This window comes from Pteronotus mesoamericanus, unplaced genomic scaffold (genome assembly GCF_021234165.1).
Source record: "Pteronotus mesoamericanus isolate MK-2021 breed Mesoamerican mustached bat unplaced genomic scaffold, CSHL_Meso_final contig_130, whole genome shotgun sequence".
Classification (NCBI taxonomy): domain Eukaryota; kingdom Metazoa; phylum Chordata; class Mammalia; order Chiroptera; family Mormoopidae; genus Pteronotus; species Pteronotus mesoamericanus.
The window spans coordinates 13,765,669-13,784,381 of NW_026555060.1; the positions used below are offsets into that span (position 1 = coordinate 13,765,669).

At 41.9% G+C, this 18,713-nt stretch overlaps 1 protein-coding gene across 1 annotated transcript in view; it reads right to left on the reverse strand.

The window, feature by feature from the left end:
• The window catches only part of APBB1IP (amyloid beta precursor protein binding family B member 1 interacting protein), an 86,302-nt gene that overhangs the window by 27,632 nt on the left and 39,957 nt on the right, over positions 1-18,713 (reverse strand). Inside the window, exons 5-7 of the mRNA XM_054592507.1 lie at positions 16,868-16,945; positions 10,627-10,786; positions 9,400-9,521 (exon numbers count right to left, since the gene is read on the reverse strand). Coding sequence (XP_054448482.1) covers positions 9,400-9,521; positions 10,627-10,786; positions 16,868-16,945 — 360 coding nt within the window. The remainder of the gene's footprint in view (positions 1-9,399; positions 9,522-10,626; positions 10,787-16,867; positions 16,946-18,713) is intronic.

The window sequence follows — 18,713 nt, forward strand, 5'->3', positions numbered from 1 at the left end:
TGGAGCCCGTGTCCCACCTCCAGGAGGGGACCCACTCTGGCTGGAGCTCCTGCTTATCAAGAGAACCTTGAAGTCTGGATTTTTATAAATGTGGCACTAATTTTAATTTTAACAAACTGTAGGTCAATCACAACACAGAGTATGAGGCTTGGCAACTTCTAAGGACAGAGAGAAGTAGAAAGGGCATTTCTGGAGAGGGAGCCAGCTTAACCAGGCAGGAAAGGGCAAGGTTACGAAGGATTCACAGATATGCGCGTGCTCTCTAAGAAGAGTTTGTATAAATCTATGTATTGTATGTATCTTGTTAATACTATCAATGAGGTGGCTGAAACTAAATGTTAAATGCATACATTTAAAAAAAATTGTGAGCATCCAAGGGCTAGATTTTGCATCACTTTTACAGCTGCAGTATCAATGTTCAGAGTAATTATTACATCATAGTTGAAGACTTTTATGTGAAAATGTAGAGTTTTATAAAATAATGCATGAAAAATGTAGTAAAACTAGAACATATACCTCTGGAGCACAGTGAATAAATTAAGGGCCCTCCGGAATATTGACAAAAATGTTTATTTTTACCATAGGAGGATTTCTCCATGTGGGATCCCCAAGCCACGCTGATACTCCACAAAACTCATGGTCCCGGGCTCCCAACACACTGAACTGAAATCTCTGGGCCGGGGCCTAGAAATCTGCATTCCAACATTCTTTCTGGATGATTTTTATTCATATTGAAGTTTGAGAACAGAGTATATTGGACAGAAAGTTAGGAAGCAAACTGCAGGCAAATAAAATGTGTAGAATTAGGATATCTCCTAAAAATAGAATATATAAAAACAGTGACTTGCTCACTTAAATAGAGGGAAAAAGTCAAGTACAATTCCTTTCATAATTCTTATCAAATTATTTTCAATATGTTTTTTAAGACTTCTAACTTCTACTTGTTGTTTGAAAGGATAGTATATTGTGAATTAATACAGGGTGATTTCATATAGGGTTCAGATCCTTGTTATTTAGAAGGATAATATATTGTGAATTAGTATAGTGTGATTTCATATAAGGTTTAGACAGTTTTTTTTCTTTTGTCCTCACCCAAGAACATTTTCTTCATTGCTTTTAGAGAGAGAGGGAGGAAGAGAAGGGAGACAGTGAAACATTGATATGAAAGAGCAGAATTGATCGGTTGCCTCCCATGGGTGCCCAGGCTGGGGATCCTATGTGCGCGGACTGGGGATTGAACTCGCGGCCTAGGTATGTGCCCTGATCGGAAATCAAACCTGCACGCTTTCGGTTACGGGATGACACTCCAGCCAACTGAGCCACACCAGCCAGGGCTCAGAAGCTATTTCAATCTTGCATGTTTGGCTTGCAGACTATGACTAGCTGTAACAGATAACATGTAATGCCTGCCAGGACTCTACTCAAAGGCCTTTACAGGTCTGCTTTTTATTTCATCCATTCGAGAACCCCGCAGCATCGGCGTAATAGCTGTTTCACAGATCAGGAAACAGAAGGATTGAGCAATTTGCCTAAGGCCAGTCAGTGCCAGAGCTTTGAGTTTTTCATAATCTTTCTCAGCTCTAGATCTCACAGGAGAGAACCCAGCACTATAGTGTGGATGTCCTTAGTGCCACTGAACTGTACACTTAAACATGATTAAAATGGTAAATACTATGCTATGTATATCTCACCAAAATGAACAAACAAAAAGAGATGACCTAGTCCCGAGAGTAAATGCAGAGGGGGCTTCTCGCAAGCTACAGCGTGCTGGAGAGTCTGGAAATGAGAATCACGGGTGAGTGGAAAGAGGAAAAGAGAACACCAGGAAGACTCCATGGCATGTGCTTCTCATCCTTATCTGGGAAAAGGACAGTATGCGTCACCCTCTGCAGGGACAGGTACAGGCCTTTCTCAGCTGTGAAGGGCCCCGTTTTATGAGGGTACCTTCCAGAGCCAGGATCTGCAGCCGTTCCTTTCTCTGAGACCCCTCTCTTTTTCAGCTTCTGAATAACTTTTTCCCCCTTCAGACTGACGGCGCTACACTGTGTTTTTGTTCTAATGAAAATGCGGGAACACAAAGTAAATCTGAGCTGAAAGGACCGATTGTCCTTGGGCCAGAACTTTCACCTGTCATGCGGCCGGCCAAGGCACTGTAAGCCGCTCTGCAGCAAGCAGCAGGACTCAGAAGTTAATTTATCTGCTGCAAAAGAAACTGTGGGCAATCTGAGTTGAATAATAAGAGAACCTTAAAATGGAAAATGAGACTTTCAGTCACAGCTTGATCCCTTTTCTTATAGCTTCTGAAAAGGCAAGATTTGGGACAGCTGGGTAGGAAAAAAACAGCAAATACATTACTTATTTAAATATCACCTTGGAATAGAGAGTAAATCAAGCAGTTACCCGTCCAAGAATAAATATCTGTGAGCATCCTTTACATGTAAAATATCTGTTTTTAGGAACTTTCTATCATCTTGAGAAGATAAAGATTTTAATAGGTGGTAGATAGATGGGCAGATGGCTATATACCAGGTGAGGAAAAAGTTGGTTTAGAGTTGTGAGTATGCACAACAGTTCAGTCTTGTGTTATTATTTATTTATTAATTATTGTATTATTTATTATGATTAACCTACTTTTGCCCACCCCTGTACATATTTATCGATGGGGGAGCTATAGAAGAACACTGCATAAACTCAAAAAATGAGCCAAGCTCTGTAGGTTTTCAGAGAGGAAGAAATCACTGTGGGCCAAGACGGCCAAGAAAGACTTCACAGAGGAGGTCAAAATTGCAACTAGATCTTGAAAGACGTTCGACATTCAGATGGGAAAAAAGGAATAAGGAGAGCATTTGAGGCAGGAAGAAAACCATGTCCAAAGGCCCAGAAGTAGTTAAATATTGGGTATCTTTGGACCACCAGCGAACAACCAGTCTGGCTAGAGCTGAGGGTTAACATGGCATGCCCGATGAAGACAGACCAGCACTCCCAACTCTTCTCTTCCTCCCTGTGATAGGGGGCACCTGCTGCCTACGTTCAGGTGACTGCGCGGTCCTCCCCCTAGGATGGGAAGTGCTTATTTCTTTGTCCTGCTCATGCTGGGTTTGGCCCCGTGGCTCGCTTAGGCCAACAGCACGTGGGTGGAAGGGACAGTGCGTACAGTGCATCAGAATGTGAGAGGCAGTGGCGTGTTCCCACTCATTCTCCTGACCTCTTGTCATTTGCCATGAGAAGACTGTGTCACAAGTAGCTGCTGGGCTGAGGACAAGAAGGGACATATGGGGCTACCTTAATGTGACTCATCATCTGGAGCCAAGGACGGCTGACCTACAGACACAGGAGCGAGGGAGTGTCTGTTGCTATAAGCCACTGGGATCCTGAGGTTGTTTTATGCAACAAATGCCGACGAATTCACACACCCACTCTAGCTGGTGAAAGCATCTATGCACCGAAGCCAAGGGCAGATTTTCCTTTAAAACAGCAGCCCATTCTGGGGACCACAGATGTGATCACTATATGACTTTTCCTTCAGCCGGGCCCGGTCCTGGGTGGTCAAGATGAACCCTGGTGGGAGAGAGAGGTTGGAAAGGAATGGAGGAAAGACGCTACAAGGTAACGCCCTCACACAAAGGTCACTGCCCTTCTACCCGTGCGGGGAAGAATGAAGCTGTGTTTCTCTCTCAGCTCCTCACTCAAGCAGCCGACAGTAATCCACAACCACCACCGAATCTCAGTTAAGAAACAGACCAAAAGGAGGAATGGAATTTGCCAAAAATATCAATAGTGCTTATTTGTCAGAGTGTGGGATTATGGATGATTTCAATTTCCTCTCTCATTTTCCAACTTTTTAGAAACAGTAAGTTGCTGCTACTCTTGAAGTTAGAAAAATAAAAGGTGGTATTAAAAGAAATAAAAAGCGATACAGTAAGCCAGCAACCTTATATTAATCGATTTGACCAATACCTTCTGAGAAAAACAGATTCTTCTAGCTTTCAGCAAGAAGAATGGCTAATGTGAATACTGAATCCTTTTCCTGCTCCACACACGGTCCTCAGTCCTTAGAGCGGCACGCATGGTCCTCAGTCCCTAGAGCTCTTCTGGTTTCAGGCAACCTTACTGGTCTTAGCATAGCAGGACTAAATGCAGCATAACGAGGAAAACACAACCCCTTAGGTTAGAGCTGACTTCCATTTGAACACCTGGCCCTCACTTAGGAGGAACAGACCACCTGCAACTACTATCAACCAAGAAGAACAACTTCCCTAACGACAGGCAGACTGAGAAATGAAGCTGCTTCTGGAATAAAGTTGCTTTTTATTAGGATAGTAAGATTTTACTGCACAAACACACTTTACCCAAAAGGGGCAGTGCCACTTGCGTGGGAGGGGCCCCTGTTTTGATCGCACGTTTTAGAGGGTCCCTGTTCTGACCCTCAGCCAGCCACTCCCCTCCTCACTGTGCACCTAAAGCTGCTCTAAAATATAAAACTTATTTTTTAAAAAACCTTATTTATGTGCTTTTTAAATGGATGCTGGTGGAAATCAAATTGCCATGGAACTGCAGCTAGTTTTCATTGGATAGCTTTTTAAAATGTCAGAATTTATAATATGCTGCACATGGCTCTATCTGAATTTATTTAAACTTGTGTTGTTTGGAAGTACAGAGCGAAGAGCTTCTTGGTGCGCTGGGCTAGCAATAGGCACCCAGAGGAATGTCCAACCCCCAAAGCAGCAGCCAATGATATTTATCTGTGGAGAATGTCACACAGAAAATGAAATAAAATCCAGGGGTCTGTCAGATGCAGAGAATGTGGGTACAGAATAAAGTACAAGAAGAGAACTAAAAGATAGGCGTTTTTCTTAAATCCTCACTGGAGGACATTTTTTTCATTGCTTTTTAGAGAGAGACGCAGAGAGAGGGAGAAACATTGATGTGAGAGAGAAGCACTGACCGCCTCCCCTCACCCCCCCGCCCCCGTATGTGCCTGGACTGGGGATCGTACGCCCTGATCAGGGATCCTACCAGCCTGACGGGAGACCAAACCCGCAACCCAGGCACGTGCCCTGACTGGAAATTGAATCTGCAACCCTTTGGTTATGGGATGATGCTCGAACCAACTGGGCCACACTGGCCAGGTTGAGGTTGGTGGTTTTTGATGCTTGATGAAAAGTGGAGTTCGGAGGAATACCTTTGTTTGCATTTGGATACACTCTTAATGCGTATAGCTTTTGATTAGCATACTTATCTTTATGAATGCAACTCTATATACACGGTTTCATTTTAAAAACCATATTGTATTTAGGTATCTACTAATAGGTTATATAAAGAAATTATATTTTGTTCCATTTAAGAATTGTGTTGAAGAATTGTGTATGTGTGAGGTAGCCCATGGTTTTTCAAACTTCCTTGGGGAGTATCAAGCACAGAAGTCTGAGGTCCATTCGCAGAGGCAGCCACCGCTTCTCCATGTGGGAAGTCTCCATGTGTGAGTGAGTAGCATCTCTGGGTCCATGAATTTGCAGAACTGGTTTCTTTACTTAAATTTATTACAGATGACTGAATTTCAGATGGGATCAAACTACTTTACTCCTGCTCATAACTTCACAATGTAGCAAGCAGTTTTCATGCTGGATTTGAGCCTGAAAGGTGGGAAGTATAGTAGTAAAGCCACTGTTCAAATGGAGAAGCTGAATTTAGATGTTGTCAGAAAGCATGCCAAGGCCCCACAGGCAGCAGGTGACACCTGAGACCCAGGGGAGCAACATTCCTTTTCCAGTCATCACGGAAAGGGGTGCGTTGTGTTGGTGCCTGCCTCAGCTCATCACTGACATCCACAAATAGGAACCGACTCGTTTCTGAGCATTGAGCTCAAAGCCTCTCTGCATTCATTTTACTGTCTTCTCATCAGATCTTTGCCCAAGATAAGTAATTTGTAAAAGACTTCTCTCAGTATTAAAGATCCAGTACTTTCTCAGTCAAGCTGTGAATGTGAATCTATCGTTTATAGAGCAAACAGCATAGGGGTAGGCCAAGAACACTGACCTTGTCTTTGTGAGTGCAGACGTCAAGGACAAAGTCAGAATCGGAACTCTCGAGCACTCTAGGGACCTATGTGTGCAGACCTATGAGAGTACACACCCTTGTTCCCTAAAGGGCACAGAGGATGGATGTCATTTGCCTTGTAAAGCAATGTGACTGGTAGACAACACGGTTCTCTGGGAACGGTGGCCTGGGCCACACCTTTGCATGCACTTTTATACAGAGAGCAGAATAATAGTTTGGCAGATGGCAGGAAATCCAATGAGCAGTACTTTCGACTACTATTGGTGGCTTCAGAATCTTCCACAATACCGTAATCTTCTGCAGATACAGTTCATTCATCATTGCTACTTCCATAAATCATTTTCCTGCAAGAGCAAAACCTTAATACTACATAAAAAAAATATCCACTGCACAGAGGCATACAGAGTAGAGCTAAGGGCCAACCTCAGACTCTGCCTGCTGACAGATACTGACTGTAGAACAATCTTGCCCTGATCTAGGATGAGTAAAGAGGAGAAACCAACAGGTTTGTGACAAAATCCTGCAGTACCTCATGGGACACAGCATCTGAATGCCTTTACAGACAACATATCTATATAATTAATGAACTTTAGGATTCAGAAGAAAATCGTAGGAAATCGTTATCTTCAGAAGAACGTGGTAAGATAGATAGGAGAGACTTTGTGGAGGAAGTTTCTCACGCAAACACAACCTGGAAAAGGTCGCAGCCTGCCTTTCCCACCTTGGGGTCAGCGTGCTGAAGCGCTGTCCACGCAGAGTACTGAGCAGGGGGCAGATCATGTAACCAAACATGGAGGAAACAGAAATACATAAAATCAGTCACTTCAAAAATGCATCCACTTCAACTTTGGTCTTTAAATTTGATTGTCAGCGAGGAGAATCTACTTACTTCGTTTTAAAGAACACAATTATCCTGAAGGGTTCCTTTGAATGATTTCTGCTCGGCCCTATAATGCGGCAGCTTCAAGGTAAACCCAAACTCCTCATGAACAGCTAGAAAAGCTGGGTGAAGAAAATCTGTGTGAAAGCTTTGGAGAGCTGCAGAGGCAGCCAGGACTCAGGTCCAAGGTGCAAGGGAGAAAGAAACTGGGAAGGGGTGCCTAGACCTTTCTGGAGCCCTGTTTCTCCTTAGGGCATTTGTCAGTGCTCAGCCTGAGGTGAGAGGCTGAGGATCCTGGCAGAAGACTTGAATAGACCCTTCCCCAGAATGGGTACAAGTAGGTAATAAACATTTGGAAAGGTACTCCTGTGACTGGCGATAGGAAAATTCATCTTAAAACCTCTGGAGATACCGCTGCATACCCACAAAGAGCAGCCAAAAATAAAAACCCAACGCAACCCAACCCAACCCAACCTGACAACACCCGGGGCCGACTAGCATCTGAAGCACCAGGGATTCTCATACCGTGGTAGTGGGGGTGGGGGGCACATCATAGAGTCACTTTGAAAAACAGCTTGGCACCACTTCCTAAAGCTAAATATGTGCCTGACCTATGATTCAGCAATCACACTTGTAGGTCTACATCCAAGAGAAAGGTCTACATGTATGTGTTCAGCAAAGATATGTGCGAGAATGTTCCGAACAGCATTACTTGTGAAAGCCCCAAATTGGAAACAAATCAAAGGTCCATCGAAAATACAATGAGTAAACATATTCTGGTACAGTCACACAATGGAATACTAAACTGCAGGGAAACAGAACAAATTACTGCTATATGGAACAACATGAATGAAAGTTGGATAAAAAAGGCTGAATGCAAAAGAGGCTATGATATGATTCCATTTTATATAAAGTTCAAAAAGGAAAAAGCATAGAGATCAGAACGGTGATTAGCTTTGCCACAGGGGTAAGGGGGTAACGGCTGGGAAGGGGCGGGCGGAGGCTGCAGGAGAGCAGTTAATGCTCTGCACCGAGGCGGGTGGTAACTGAGTGGCTGCGCTCAGTTGGTAAAACTCACAGAACATAGTTCCATTTTGTGCACTAACGCATTAGACAGTGTGGCGCAGTGCAGGTGTCCAGCAATACCCACTCTCCTCTTCCTCTTATTTAACGATAGTATAGCCACATCACGCAACTCCTGGGCGCTCCTCTTGCACGCTCAGTGTGGAGGAGTTGTGCAAACCGTGGCTCTGAAAGCAGCTCCCATTTTAGCGGTGCGTGTGGTTGTTCAGATAGAGGCCAGGTTTCTCTGCTTTTCTTGTACCTCCAGATCACCATGCAACTAAATTCTGGTCAATGGGATATAAACAAAGTAAAAGGGCCATTTCCAGGTCTTTCCAGTAAGAAGTCTGCTTGTATACTCCCCTGCCCTTTCCTCCCCTCCCTTGGACGGGAAGGTGGCCAGATGGAAAAGCCGCCTTGGACCCACAGATAAAAGTCACTCATTGAGGATGGCAGAACCACCCTACCAGATCTTCCAACCTGGATTGGTATGCGAGAAAGAAAGAAGCTTCTAGTTTAGAGAGCTCCCTAATTTAGGCATTAAAGCATGGGACTGAAGGTAGTTGTGATATGAAAACTTGGTACTTTTATTGTTTGATATCACAAACAACAGTGTTTACTGCTTTGTTGTCAGTCTGCCACCATACAATCCAGAAGACTCCAGAGGAAAGCACAGTATAAGGGAAACTGCGTTTTCTCATGAGGAAGCTGCTCTAAAGTATCCCTTAATTCTGACCCTAGAAAATGAGACTTATTTTTTTTAGCCTATAATATATAAAGGTGTTTGGGTGTCCCCAAGGCTCTCATCTATGTCTAACATGTTTTGACTTTCTTAAAAAGACTGGACTCTCATGTAATCACCATTAGCTGGAGTCCACAGTGGGAAGGCCTGTACCTCCATGACATCCTTGGACACATGACTTGAAGGAAGATTTTCAAATATGGAGAACAATGCTTTTTTAATTATATAGACTGTAAAACAAAGCACAGGAAAGTGTACTTTTTCCAGGAGCTCTTTTTAGTGACCCTAGCATCAATAAGCACAAAAATGAACAACAAAGAAAAGAGTATCTTCAAAATACGAAGCATTAAGGATCCAGAGTTCATCAAGGTATATGGGATTAAGGGAGCCAAAGAGAAATAAGGACACAAAAGAAGGGATAGTCAAGATATTGATATGTTTTGGGTGGTGAATCAAAAGAAACAAAATGAATTCTTTTTTACCTCATCTTTCAAGGAGCTCTTAGCTTACATATGGACTAAGAGTTGAGACTGTGTTTCTTTGACAGGAATGCTTTTGTGATATTTTGTGAGCTAATGAATGATGTGGTTACTCCACAGGTGACATTAACAAAATCCTCCATTCTTTATATGGCTTAACAGTATCCAAGTTGTCTTACCTGGGGGTTTTTAAATACAGCATATTTTTCCTCTTTCTTCAAAAATACCACTTTGTTTTCTGTGTCTCTTGTCCAGTCTGATAAGACTTCAACAACATTTTCATGGTCTTCAAAAAACCTTTCTGATGAAACAAGAAAAACAAGCTACTCTGAGTTAAGTGCAATGCCTTATACTTCACATAGGTTTTCAGAAACTCCTAATTCTTACACAATGTCACATGGTAGCATTCCTGTTTATTACTGTTCTGTGTCAGATCTTCAACTTATTTTCTATAAAAAACATGGCAGATGAACCTACACTGTAGTGGTAACAGTCAGCTGCTGCATTTTTTTTCATATTGGCTTTTTGACTGTAAATAGTTCCAGGTAGAGGTAAACATCCTATCTGTAAGGAGGACAGTGAGGCAATAATTGGTTTCAACAAATATGAATGAAATTGAGAGATGCATGATAAGCACTCTAAAACAACTCTAATAACAATATGTAAATATCGGAACCAAACCTAAACATAAAGGAAGGCTTTCATTTTTCTGTTTGACTCAGAGTTGAAGAAAACTTCAAGAGGTTCTTTCAGTATAGGCCACTTCCTCCAGGAAAAATTTCACCAAAACTTCTAAAACAGGCAATTCTATATTCCACCAAACTCTCCTGGGAGACAATTGTTCTGTGAGTGGTATTTAGAATGAGAAGTAATAGTATTTCTTCAAATTTTTTTTTTTTTTTTTTTTTTTTTTACCAGATCAATTTCTATCAATAGCACTCCGCTCTTTGGGGCAGAGCCTCTTAAACTAGACAAAGTGTCAGACATTAGGCTGGTGGGAGAAAGAAAGAGGAAATGGATACTGATGTGGGGTACAGTTACATATAGTTTTAAGAAGCAAACTCTCAAGAGACACTAGCTGACAGATACCCAGGCCCTCCTACCATCTGCTCAGCTTACTAAGCATGCAGGAAGAAGTATCATCCTGTCACTTTCTTCCCTTAAGAACCCCTAGAGAAGTGACAATAATAATGCTTACATTCCCTAAGGTCTAGCCACCTGCTATGATCCAAGTCTCTTCCCCACAAAGAGATGAAAAGGCAGAACTCCGTCTGACAGAAGGGAAGTGATGTATGGGAAGTCTTGACGGCCTTGAACCAAACTTTTGTGAATAATAGACCAAAACCCATAATAAAGCAAACCCACATGTTTTTGGAGTATAACCAATAGCTCAGGATAGTACATACCAATTTGTAGTTCTGGGTATATTTCATAAAGACACCAGTCTACGTTGCAGTCACAATGAGTTTTCTCAAAAAGGTTGTCAAGGACGTCTCGGGCCAACTGTCGTTCATCCACCATCAGTGACTTCGTGCTGTTATCATTCATGTGCACCTTGACAACCAGCTGAGGATAAAGCCACAGAGCAGCCACTAAATTTCAGTGACTGAAGAAGGCCACCAAGATTTAAGGTTTCAAAGTTGCTATTGCTACTGCTAATTTAAGTAAGACTGGGTCCCATCAACAAACTCAATGTGAACTCACATTCTGAGCCCTTGTTTAAGGTGCTAGGAGTATAGAGGTAGAGAAACCAAGTTACAAAAACAGACAAACATTCAATAAACAAAGCCCTTGCCTAGGCTTCAGAGACTTTGCATTCTGGTGAGGGATGCAGAAGACTAACAGAACCAAAGAACTGCCAACATCCTGTTTTCCTGGCGTCTGTCTGCTACTTATTCAGGTTCATCCTGGAGCCCAGAAGCATTTTTTGACTGAAAGCCACACCTGTATCTTTGTAATAAATTCTCTTTTGCTTAGCTGGAGTTGTGGTCTTTTTCATGCAACCCAAGAGTTCTAAGACACAGGCAAGACTAAGTTGGTTAGCCTACGATTCTTCGAAGTTAGGGAGTACCAAGCGACATGGCATCACTGAGGAGCTCTGCTGGGAGCCAGGTTGTATCACAGCAGAGCACGGCTGAGCTTAGAGGTGGATTAAGTGAAACAAGGTAGACTGAGAAAAAAGCCGTTATGGAAGAATGCAGGCAAATTAGTGATCTAACTGACTTTTGGCACTGAGTTCACAGTCAAATTGGTAGTTTTTCCAAACCTAGAGGTTTTGGTGAGAGCAGCATTTATTCATCTCCAATAAAGACACAGAATTTCTCTGGCTTTTCCAAGACATATCATAAAAGTTGTTTAATTTCTGATCCCCAAGAGAGACCATTATTCTGAGGCAATACAACAAAATTAAATCATGAAGTAATGCAGCTAGGGTTTGGGTTTTCTTTGACATGTGTGTATTGTAGCATATTTTTAATTACAGTAGTTTGTTATTTATGAGTGCTATGGGTAATAATGGTGGTATATATCCAGTCTTTAAAAGGAACGGTGGGAATGTGCCTACCAAACTGATTCTACCTAATTAAGTGGAAATTAGTCTAGTTAGAGTCAATCAACTAGATTAGGGTCTATCTTAGAGTGCAATGGGGGAAGGACAGATGTCCTTCCAGACAGTCACTGCCCAACCTCTAGCCTGTGGTGCCTGCAACTACTCCACGTTCAACCAGTAGAGAAATCCTGGAAACAATACCATTAACCAGAACCATCTGATGTTCTGCTTAAATTTCTATTCTAATTTGAAGAGAGAAGTGTAAAATGGCTAAGAACAAGTTCTGCCTATTCTGTTTGCCTGGGGTTGGTCATGGTAATTTATAAGTGAGATTTATCATTGTTTAAAAAGTAATCGGATGGACTGGAGAGAAAGGCCAAACAATTGATAATATTTCTTCCTCCCCTAAAATTTGGGTTAGATTCTGAGTAGTCGGGAAACTGCCCCTCGGGTTCCACTTCCACCTAATCTGATCTTCAAGAGCTGTTATGTTGTTAACAGAAAGAAGGCACAGTTCCTGTGGACTGTTATGCAGAGTTGCCGATAGCAACCAAAGGTGTGAGTAGTGATAAACATCTGGGTAAGCCTCAGTGAACAACCACAAGTTAAAGTTTCAAGTAGTGCCTTGTCTCCCTAGAGTCAAAAATGTAGAAATCAGGCCACTAGAAGTGCAGTTCCCGCTCCTAGAGCCATTCAAATTCAGGCTTTCCTGAGGATACTCCCGCCCTCTCCTCCCCCTGGAAAAACTGTAGGATAGTTGCTTTTTTATTCCCTGTTTTTTTAAAAAACATTTATTTATTTATTTTAGAGACAGGGGAAGGGAAGGAGAAAGCGAGGGAGAGAATCATCAGTGTGTGCTTGCCTCTCGTGCACTCCCTACCGGGAGTGCCCACAACCCAGGCATGTGCCCTGACTGGGAATTGAACCAGTGACCCCTTGCTTCACAGGCTGGCACTCAATCCACTGAGCCATACCAGCCAGGCTCCTTGTTTGTCTTTTGATATATTTAAAATGAAAGGTTCAGTGTCTAAGATGCATTCACCTAACCTGAGAATTGAAGACTGAGAGTTGTATGGAAAAACAAATATTCCTCAAATAGTGGTCTTTACCATGATTATTTTCTGTGGAAGGCATATCTGCTGTTCTCTGCTGAGAATTATTGTTCTAAAGCAATGCTTTTCAACCTTTTTTTAATCTTGTATTTTTTTTATCATAGTACACATAAATTAATTACTAAAATTTTGTGTCTGACAAAAAAAAATAGGTATAATTTTGATTCATTCACACCAGATGGCTGCTGTTGTGTTGGCTGTTGTCATCTTTTTATTTGACAATCTAAAGGAAAAGAAGTCAGTGCCCCTGACTAAATAGTCAGGTACTGTGTGTTTTAAAAATTCACGCGGAACACCAGTTGAAAATAACGTCTATAAAGTAGCTACTTGCCCTAGGAAACACTGCCAATGTTAGGTTCTAGAAGAGTTACTCTCCCTGATGGCCAAATTAATGATGTTTGACCACATTTCATTCTTACTTAGGAATTCTTAAGCAAATAAAACATGTCAGTTGTTTCTTTTGTTTTTATGTAGAGAAAAACCTCACATAATTTAACAATGATGAAAAGTGGGGTTTTTTGCAGAATTGCAAACTGAATTTAATCCACATGTAGTTATGAATGTCTAGAATTATAAAACTTAGAACTAAGAAAACCAAGAGAAGGCTGGCGACTTTTAGCAAGAAGGAACCGTATTTATTATTTTCGCAGCTTCCATCACATTTGCAAGTTGATGAGTATCTATATCAACACATTACACTGCTAATTCTTAACTCGCAGTTGTGTGATTTAACAAGCTAAGTACTTGTCATTTCTACACTATGTGACATATGGTAAAATGATTCAAGAGTGAAAAAGCTTCCTTCTTCTAATCCATTACGGCAGTGATTTTCAACCGGTGTTCCACAAGAATGATTAAAACATGGAATATCTGACTGTTGAGTCAGGGGCACTGACCTCTTTCCCCTTAGACTGTCAAATAAAAAGATAATAACAGTCAACACAACAATTGCTGTCCTGTGTGAATGAATGAAAATTATACCTACTTTTTCTATCAGACAGGCAAAAAATACATTTTTTGGCGTGCTGCAGAATTTCAGTTATTAGTTTATGTGTGTCATGAGGTTGAAAATCACTGCATTAAAGATTTTATAGTTTTTATAATGTCTTCTTGTTCTTTTGCAAGCTATTAAATACAAGTATATCATAGCTCTGAATCATTTACAATATTTTTTCTTCTATAATACAATTTACAAATGGAATTGTTCTCCTGGGTTACAGAGCTTTAAAACAAACAAATAAACAAAATTAATGTGTGAGTCTGACTAGGCTGCCAGTTCTCAAAGCTTTGTCCTACAAGATGTGTATACAATTCATGAACCAGAAAGATGTCAACACCTACAGAACACTGTGGGGCAAGGTACTTCAGATAACTTGTTTTCTGTAAAGGCACAGTGTAGATTATGTGTGAGTACATACTAGTCACTTTATTGTACAAGTATGTCAGTTGTTTTCTTAATGTTCTGGCCATACGTAGACTTTTGAATTAAGACAGACATTTAGAGCTTCTGAAATCAGTACAAATATATAACCTGGCTTTTAAATTTTCCTTCTTCATTGTTCAGAGTGACTTTCCTGTTTTACGTCTCTGTTCAATCAGGGCAGGTTGTATTTTGTGTTTACTGTTACAGTTCACCCTAGATTCTGGCCATGTTCTATCCTTTCTGATATGCAGCAGGAAACAGCTGCTCCCTCCTCCCTTTTTTAACCTCCAGCTGAAGCAAACAGACTGAATACGTTAGGTGTTCTATCTCTTCATCGAAGAATCAACTTCTCTTCTCATTTCCCCTCTGAAAGTATATTCAACGTGGCTCTCATTTTATAAACAACCAGAGGTTCGCATGGGCCTATCGCTCTTCCCTGCTTTACTTTCTTTTCAGCACTTACTGCCTCTGCTAGAATTCACCTCTCCACAAGCAGGGGCCTCGCCTCACTTGCTCACCTCTCTGTCTCCCTAGCACCTGTTCCCGGAGGTGGGGATGCATCATCATTGAGGAAAACACCAAATCTCTGGAGGAGCTTCCATGGGGGTGAGGAGGAGATGTAGGTAGACAGTAAATATGATAATGAGGGGTAGACAGTGTGTTGGAAGGTGACAAGACCTGATGGGAAAAAGGAAGTTGGGAAGGGCAGGAAGTTTTGGGGTGTGTCCGATGTCACATAGGAAAGGCCTCACTGGGCAGACCTAGAGCCGGGACAGAGAGGAGCCACGGGAATCTGGGCGACAGCTTTCCAGGCAGCTAGGCCAGGGTGTGCCCTGAATATTTAAGGAGCAGCTATGAGACCAGACAGCCAGAAGGGGGCGAGTAAGGGAGAGTGGGGGGGAGACAGAGGGCAGCCAGGGCTGAGGGGGCTTAAGGTCGTTGTGAGTTTGGGCTTTACTATGTGAGATGAGTGCCACTGGAGGCTTTTGAGCAGAGGGACGAGAAGAGAGTACAGGAACTGGGGCACACGGGGAAAGGCTAGTCTTAGAAATATGACAGCTGACCCAAAGGAACAGAAGGACTATGGACTCTACGTCACAGGTGCAGGCAGGCAGGTGGGTGAATGCAATGGGCAGTAACACTGTTAAGTGAGAGAGAATGTGGATGAAGAGAGAGGAGTGGAGGCTCTAAGGGAGGACAAGGTGGAAATAGTTTCCTAGGTTAGTGGGCGAGCGACTGGACTGGCAAAGCTCAGGCAGCACTGAGGGCCCAGGCTAAGGAGGAAGAGAGCTGGATTGGACCAGGGTGTTACAGAGCAAGTATAAGTGGAGGAAGAGCCAGGCAGCTGAAGATGCAGAATTTCAAGTATTGATCACAGAATTGTTTTTAAAAGATTTTATTTTTAGAGAGAGGGGAAAGGAGGGAGAAAGAGAGGAAGAGAAACATCAGCTGGTTGCCTCTTGCACACCCCAAATTGGGGACCTGGCCCACAACCCAGGCATGTGCTCTGGGTAGGAATTTAACTGGTTAACTTTCAGTTCACAGGCTGGTGCTCAATCCACTGAGCCACAGCAGGCAAGGCATGATTGCAGAATTTAATCACATAAAAACCAGGGAAGAATAATGGTAAATAAGTTCATGTATGTTTGGAATAAATGGAACCAGGCTGATATGGCAAGACTCCTAGATGAGCCTTGAAAGGCTGGATCCAGGGATAGTCATGGAATATTTACTGAAATCAGTCAACATGTATTGAACACCTTTATTCAAAGGACCATGAACATGAATTCTAATGCCCTATATAAAAAGAATAATTCACACAACTATACGTGAAAAGCTCTTAATGAGTCTCAGAGATGCTATACGCTTCAGAAGTTGAAATAAGACAAAAACTGTTTCACCTTTCTTTTAATTTATCAATGAACTTTATTAACTTTAATTAGGTATATACTTCTACTAAAGTTAAAAACAGGTGTTTCTGTTATAATACAGCGTATGTACTCCTGGAAAACCTATGCTCTACAAAAAACTGCACAATAAAATTACAGGTTTATTAGGAAAATAGGTTGGGGAAGGTCTCTCAAATCTCTGCAACTCTGAAACCAGAGTACTAGCTAATCAACGTTTGCTCTATTAGGAGGTAACTTGGACACCCAGGGCAGGCAGTGAGCTTGGGGGCTGCCTCCGGGAATACGAAAAAGGCACAAAAGCAATCGGCAACGCTGAGATGGAAGCAAGGCCAACAGAAGCTGCGCCCAGAAGGTGGCGGCACCTGCTGTTAGCTAACAGCTGAGCTGAATCAGAGAGGGTTCCCTGGGTGTAAGGGAGCCCTGGGTACAGGGACTTGAAAACTTCCACATTTATACTGACATAAGTCTCCCATTTATCAATTACAAATGAATTAACTGATGGTATAGAAAGACTACCTACATAATTTATCTTTGTTCTTAAATTGAAAACGTTACAAGTATTTGGAAAGGACCAATTGAAATTTTATTTTTTAATGATTAAATATAATAAAATGCCTTACTTGAACTTCCCATGCAAAAGTGATTCATATTTACCTTCTTGACCTTGGCCTCTTTCAGTTTTTCCAATGCCAGCTTAATTTTATCAGCCTTTGCCTGGGCTTCTTCTTCTTCCTGTAAAATGGCAAGACATTCAACACAGTCCATTAAGAATACCAGCCAGCAAATACCTGTGCCGTTGCCAGTGCCTTAGTGACTTAATGTTAGCAAAGGGCTGCATTGTAGGGACCAGATTTCACACAGTCGATTTTCAGAATTCAGTGACCATAACAGAAATCTCCAGCCCAGAAATAAGGGAGGCAGTCACCCTTTATATGTAGGAATAGCAACTTAAAGGATGAAATAATGACAATAATAGAACGTCACATTCTTGATCCACAAAAATCTCTGCTTGATTCTCAACTGGGCTCCACCTTGAAGGATCTATAGGACGATCCCAAGGGGTTTGGGAACTTCCAGAAATTATGTGTGTTTTTAAAAAACCATTTAAAGTGTGCAATTGCAGTGCGTTGAATACATTCGCAGTGTTATGCGACCGTCACCGCCATCCACCTCCAGCACTGTCTTCCTCTGAGGTACTTACGGTAGTTAAGTTCACAGAGATAGAAAGTGGAATGGTAGTTGCCAGGGGCTTCAGGGAAGGGGGGATAGAGAATTGTCATTTAGTTGATATAGAGTTTCGGTTTTGCAAGTTGAAATTATATACGTGGTTTTAGATCAAAATGCACTTTTCTGGGATTCCTAGTTTTCATTAGATTTCTAAAGGAGTCCTTATTTCCCCCAAAGTTAAAACTTAGGCTCAAACTTAAACTTATAATTCACCAAAAAACACTGACAACAGCACATGAGCAGGCAGAAAAGAGAATTAAATATTTTGAGAGCCCCAAATGCTTTGATTTTTCCAATAGTCTGAGAATAGGATTATTAAGGCTCCCTTACATATATTTATAATGATGAGGAAATGAGCTATTCTGGTTACATTCTAATTATACTTGAAAGCAGATATGTACTTCTCATACCAGTGGTTCTTAAACTTTTTTTTTTTTTTTTGAGCCACAAACCCCTTTTAGGAGTACATGTATGTTGCAAGAGGTAAAGCCCAGAAAACTTCACACGGGCATTTAACTTCGCATGTACTTTCAGGGAGTCCCAGCCGCCTTGCTGTCTCTTGAACCCTATAGTAAGGGCCTCTGCTTGCGGGGATTGCTGTTACCAAAAAGGCTGGAAATAATGAGTGCTGGCGAGGATGTGGAGGAAAAGGGGACCTTTGCACACTGTTGATGGGATGGTGAACTGCTGCAGCCGCTATAAAAAACAGTGTGGAGGTTCCTTAAAAAATTAAAAATAGAACTGCCATGTGATCCAGCAATTTCACTTCTGGGTGTACAGCCAAAGGATATGACATCACTCTTTGAGGAGATCTGCACTTCCATGTTCACTGAGGCGTCAGTCACAAGAGCCACAACTTGGAAACAATCTCAGTGTTCACTGATGGATGAATGACTAAAGAAACATGTATATATTGCCCTGGCTGGTGTGGCTCAGTAGGCTGAGTGCCAGCCTGTGAACCAAGGGGTTGCTGGTTCGATTCCCAGTCAGGGCACATGCTTGGGTTGCAGGCCAGGTCCCTGGTGCAGGGCGCATGAGAGGCAACCACGCATTGATGTTTCTCTCTCTCTCTTTCTCCCTCCCTTCCTCTCTGTCTGAAAATAAATAAATGAAGTCTTAAAAAAAGAAAACATGTATATATTTATAAAAATAAGTGTATATGTATACCCAATAGAATATTATTCAGCCATAAGTAAGAAGAAAATCTTTCCATTTATGACAATATGGATGGATTTTGAGGGCATTATGTGAAGTGAGATAAATTAGACGGAGA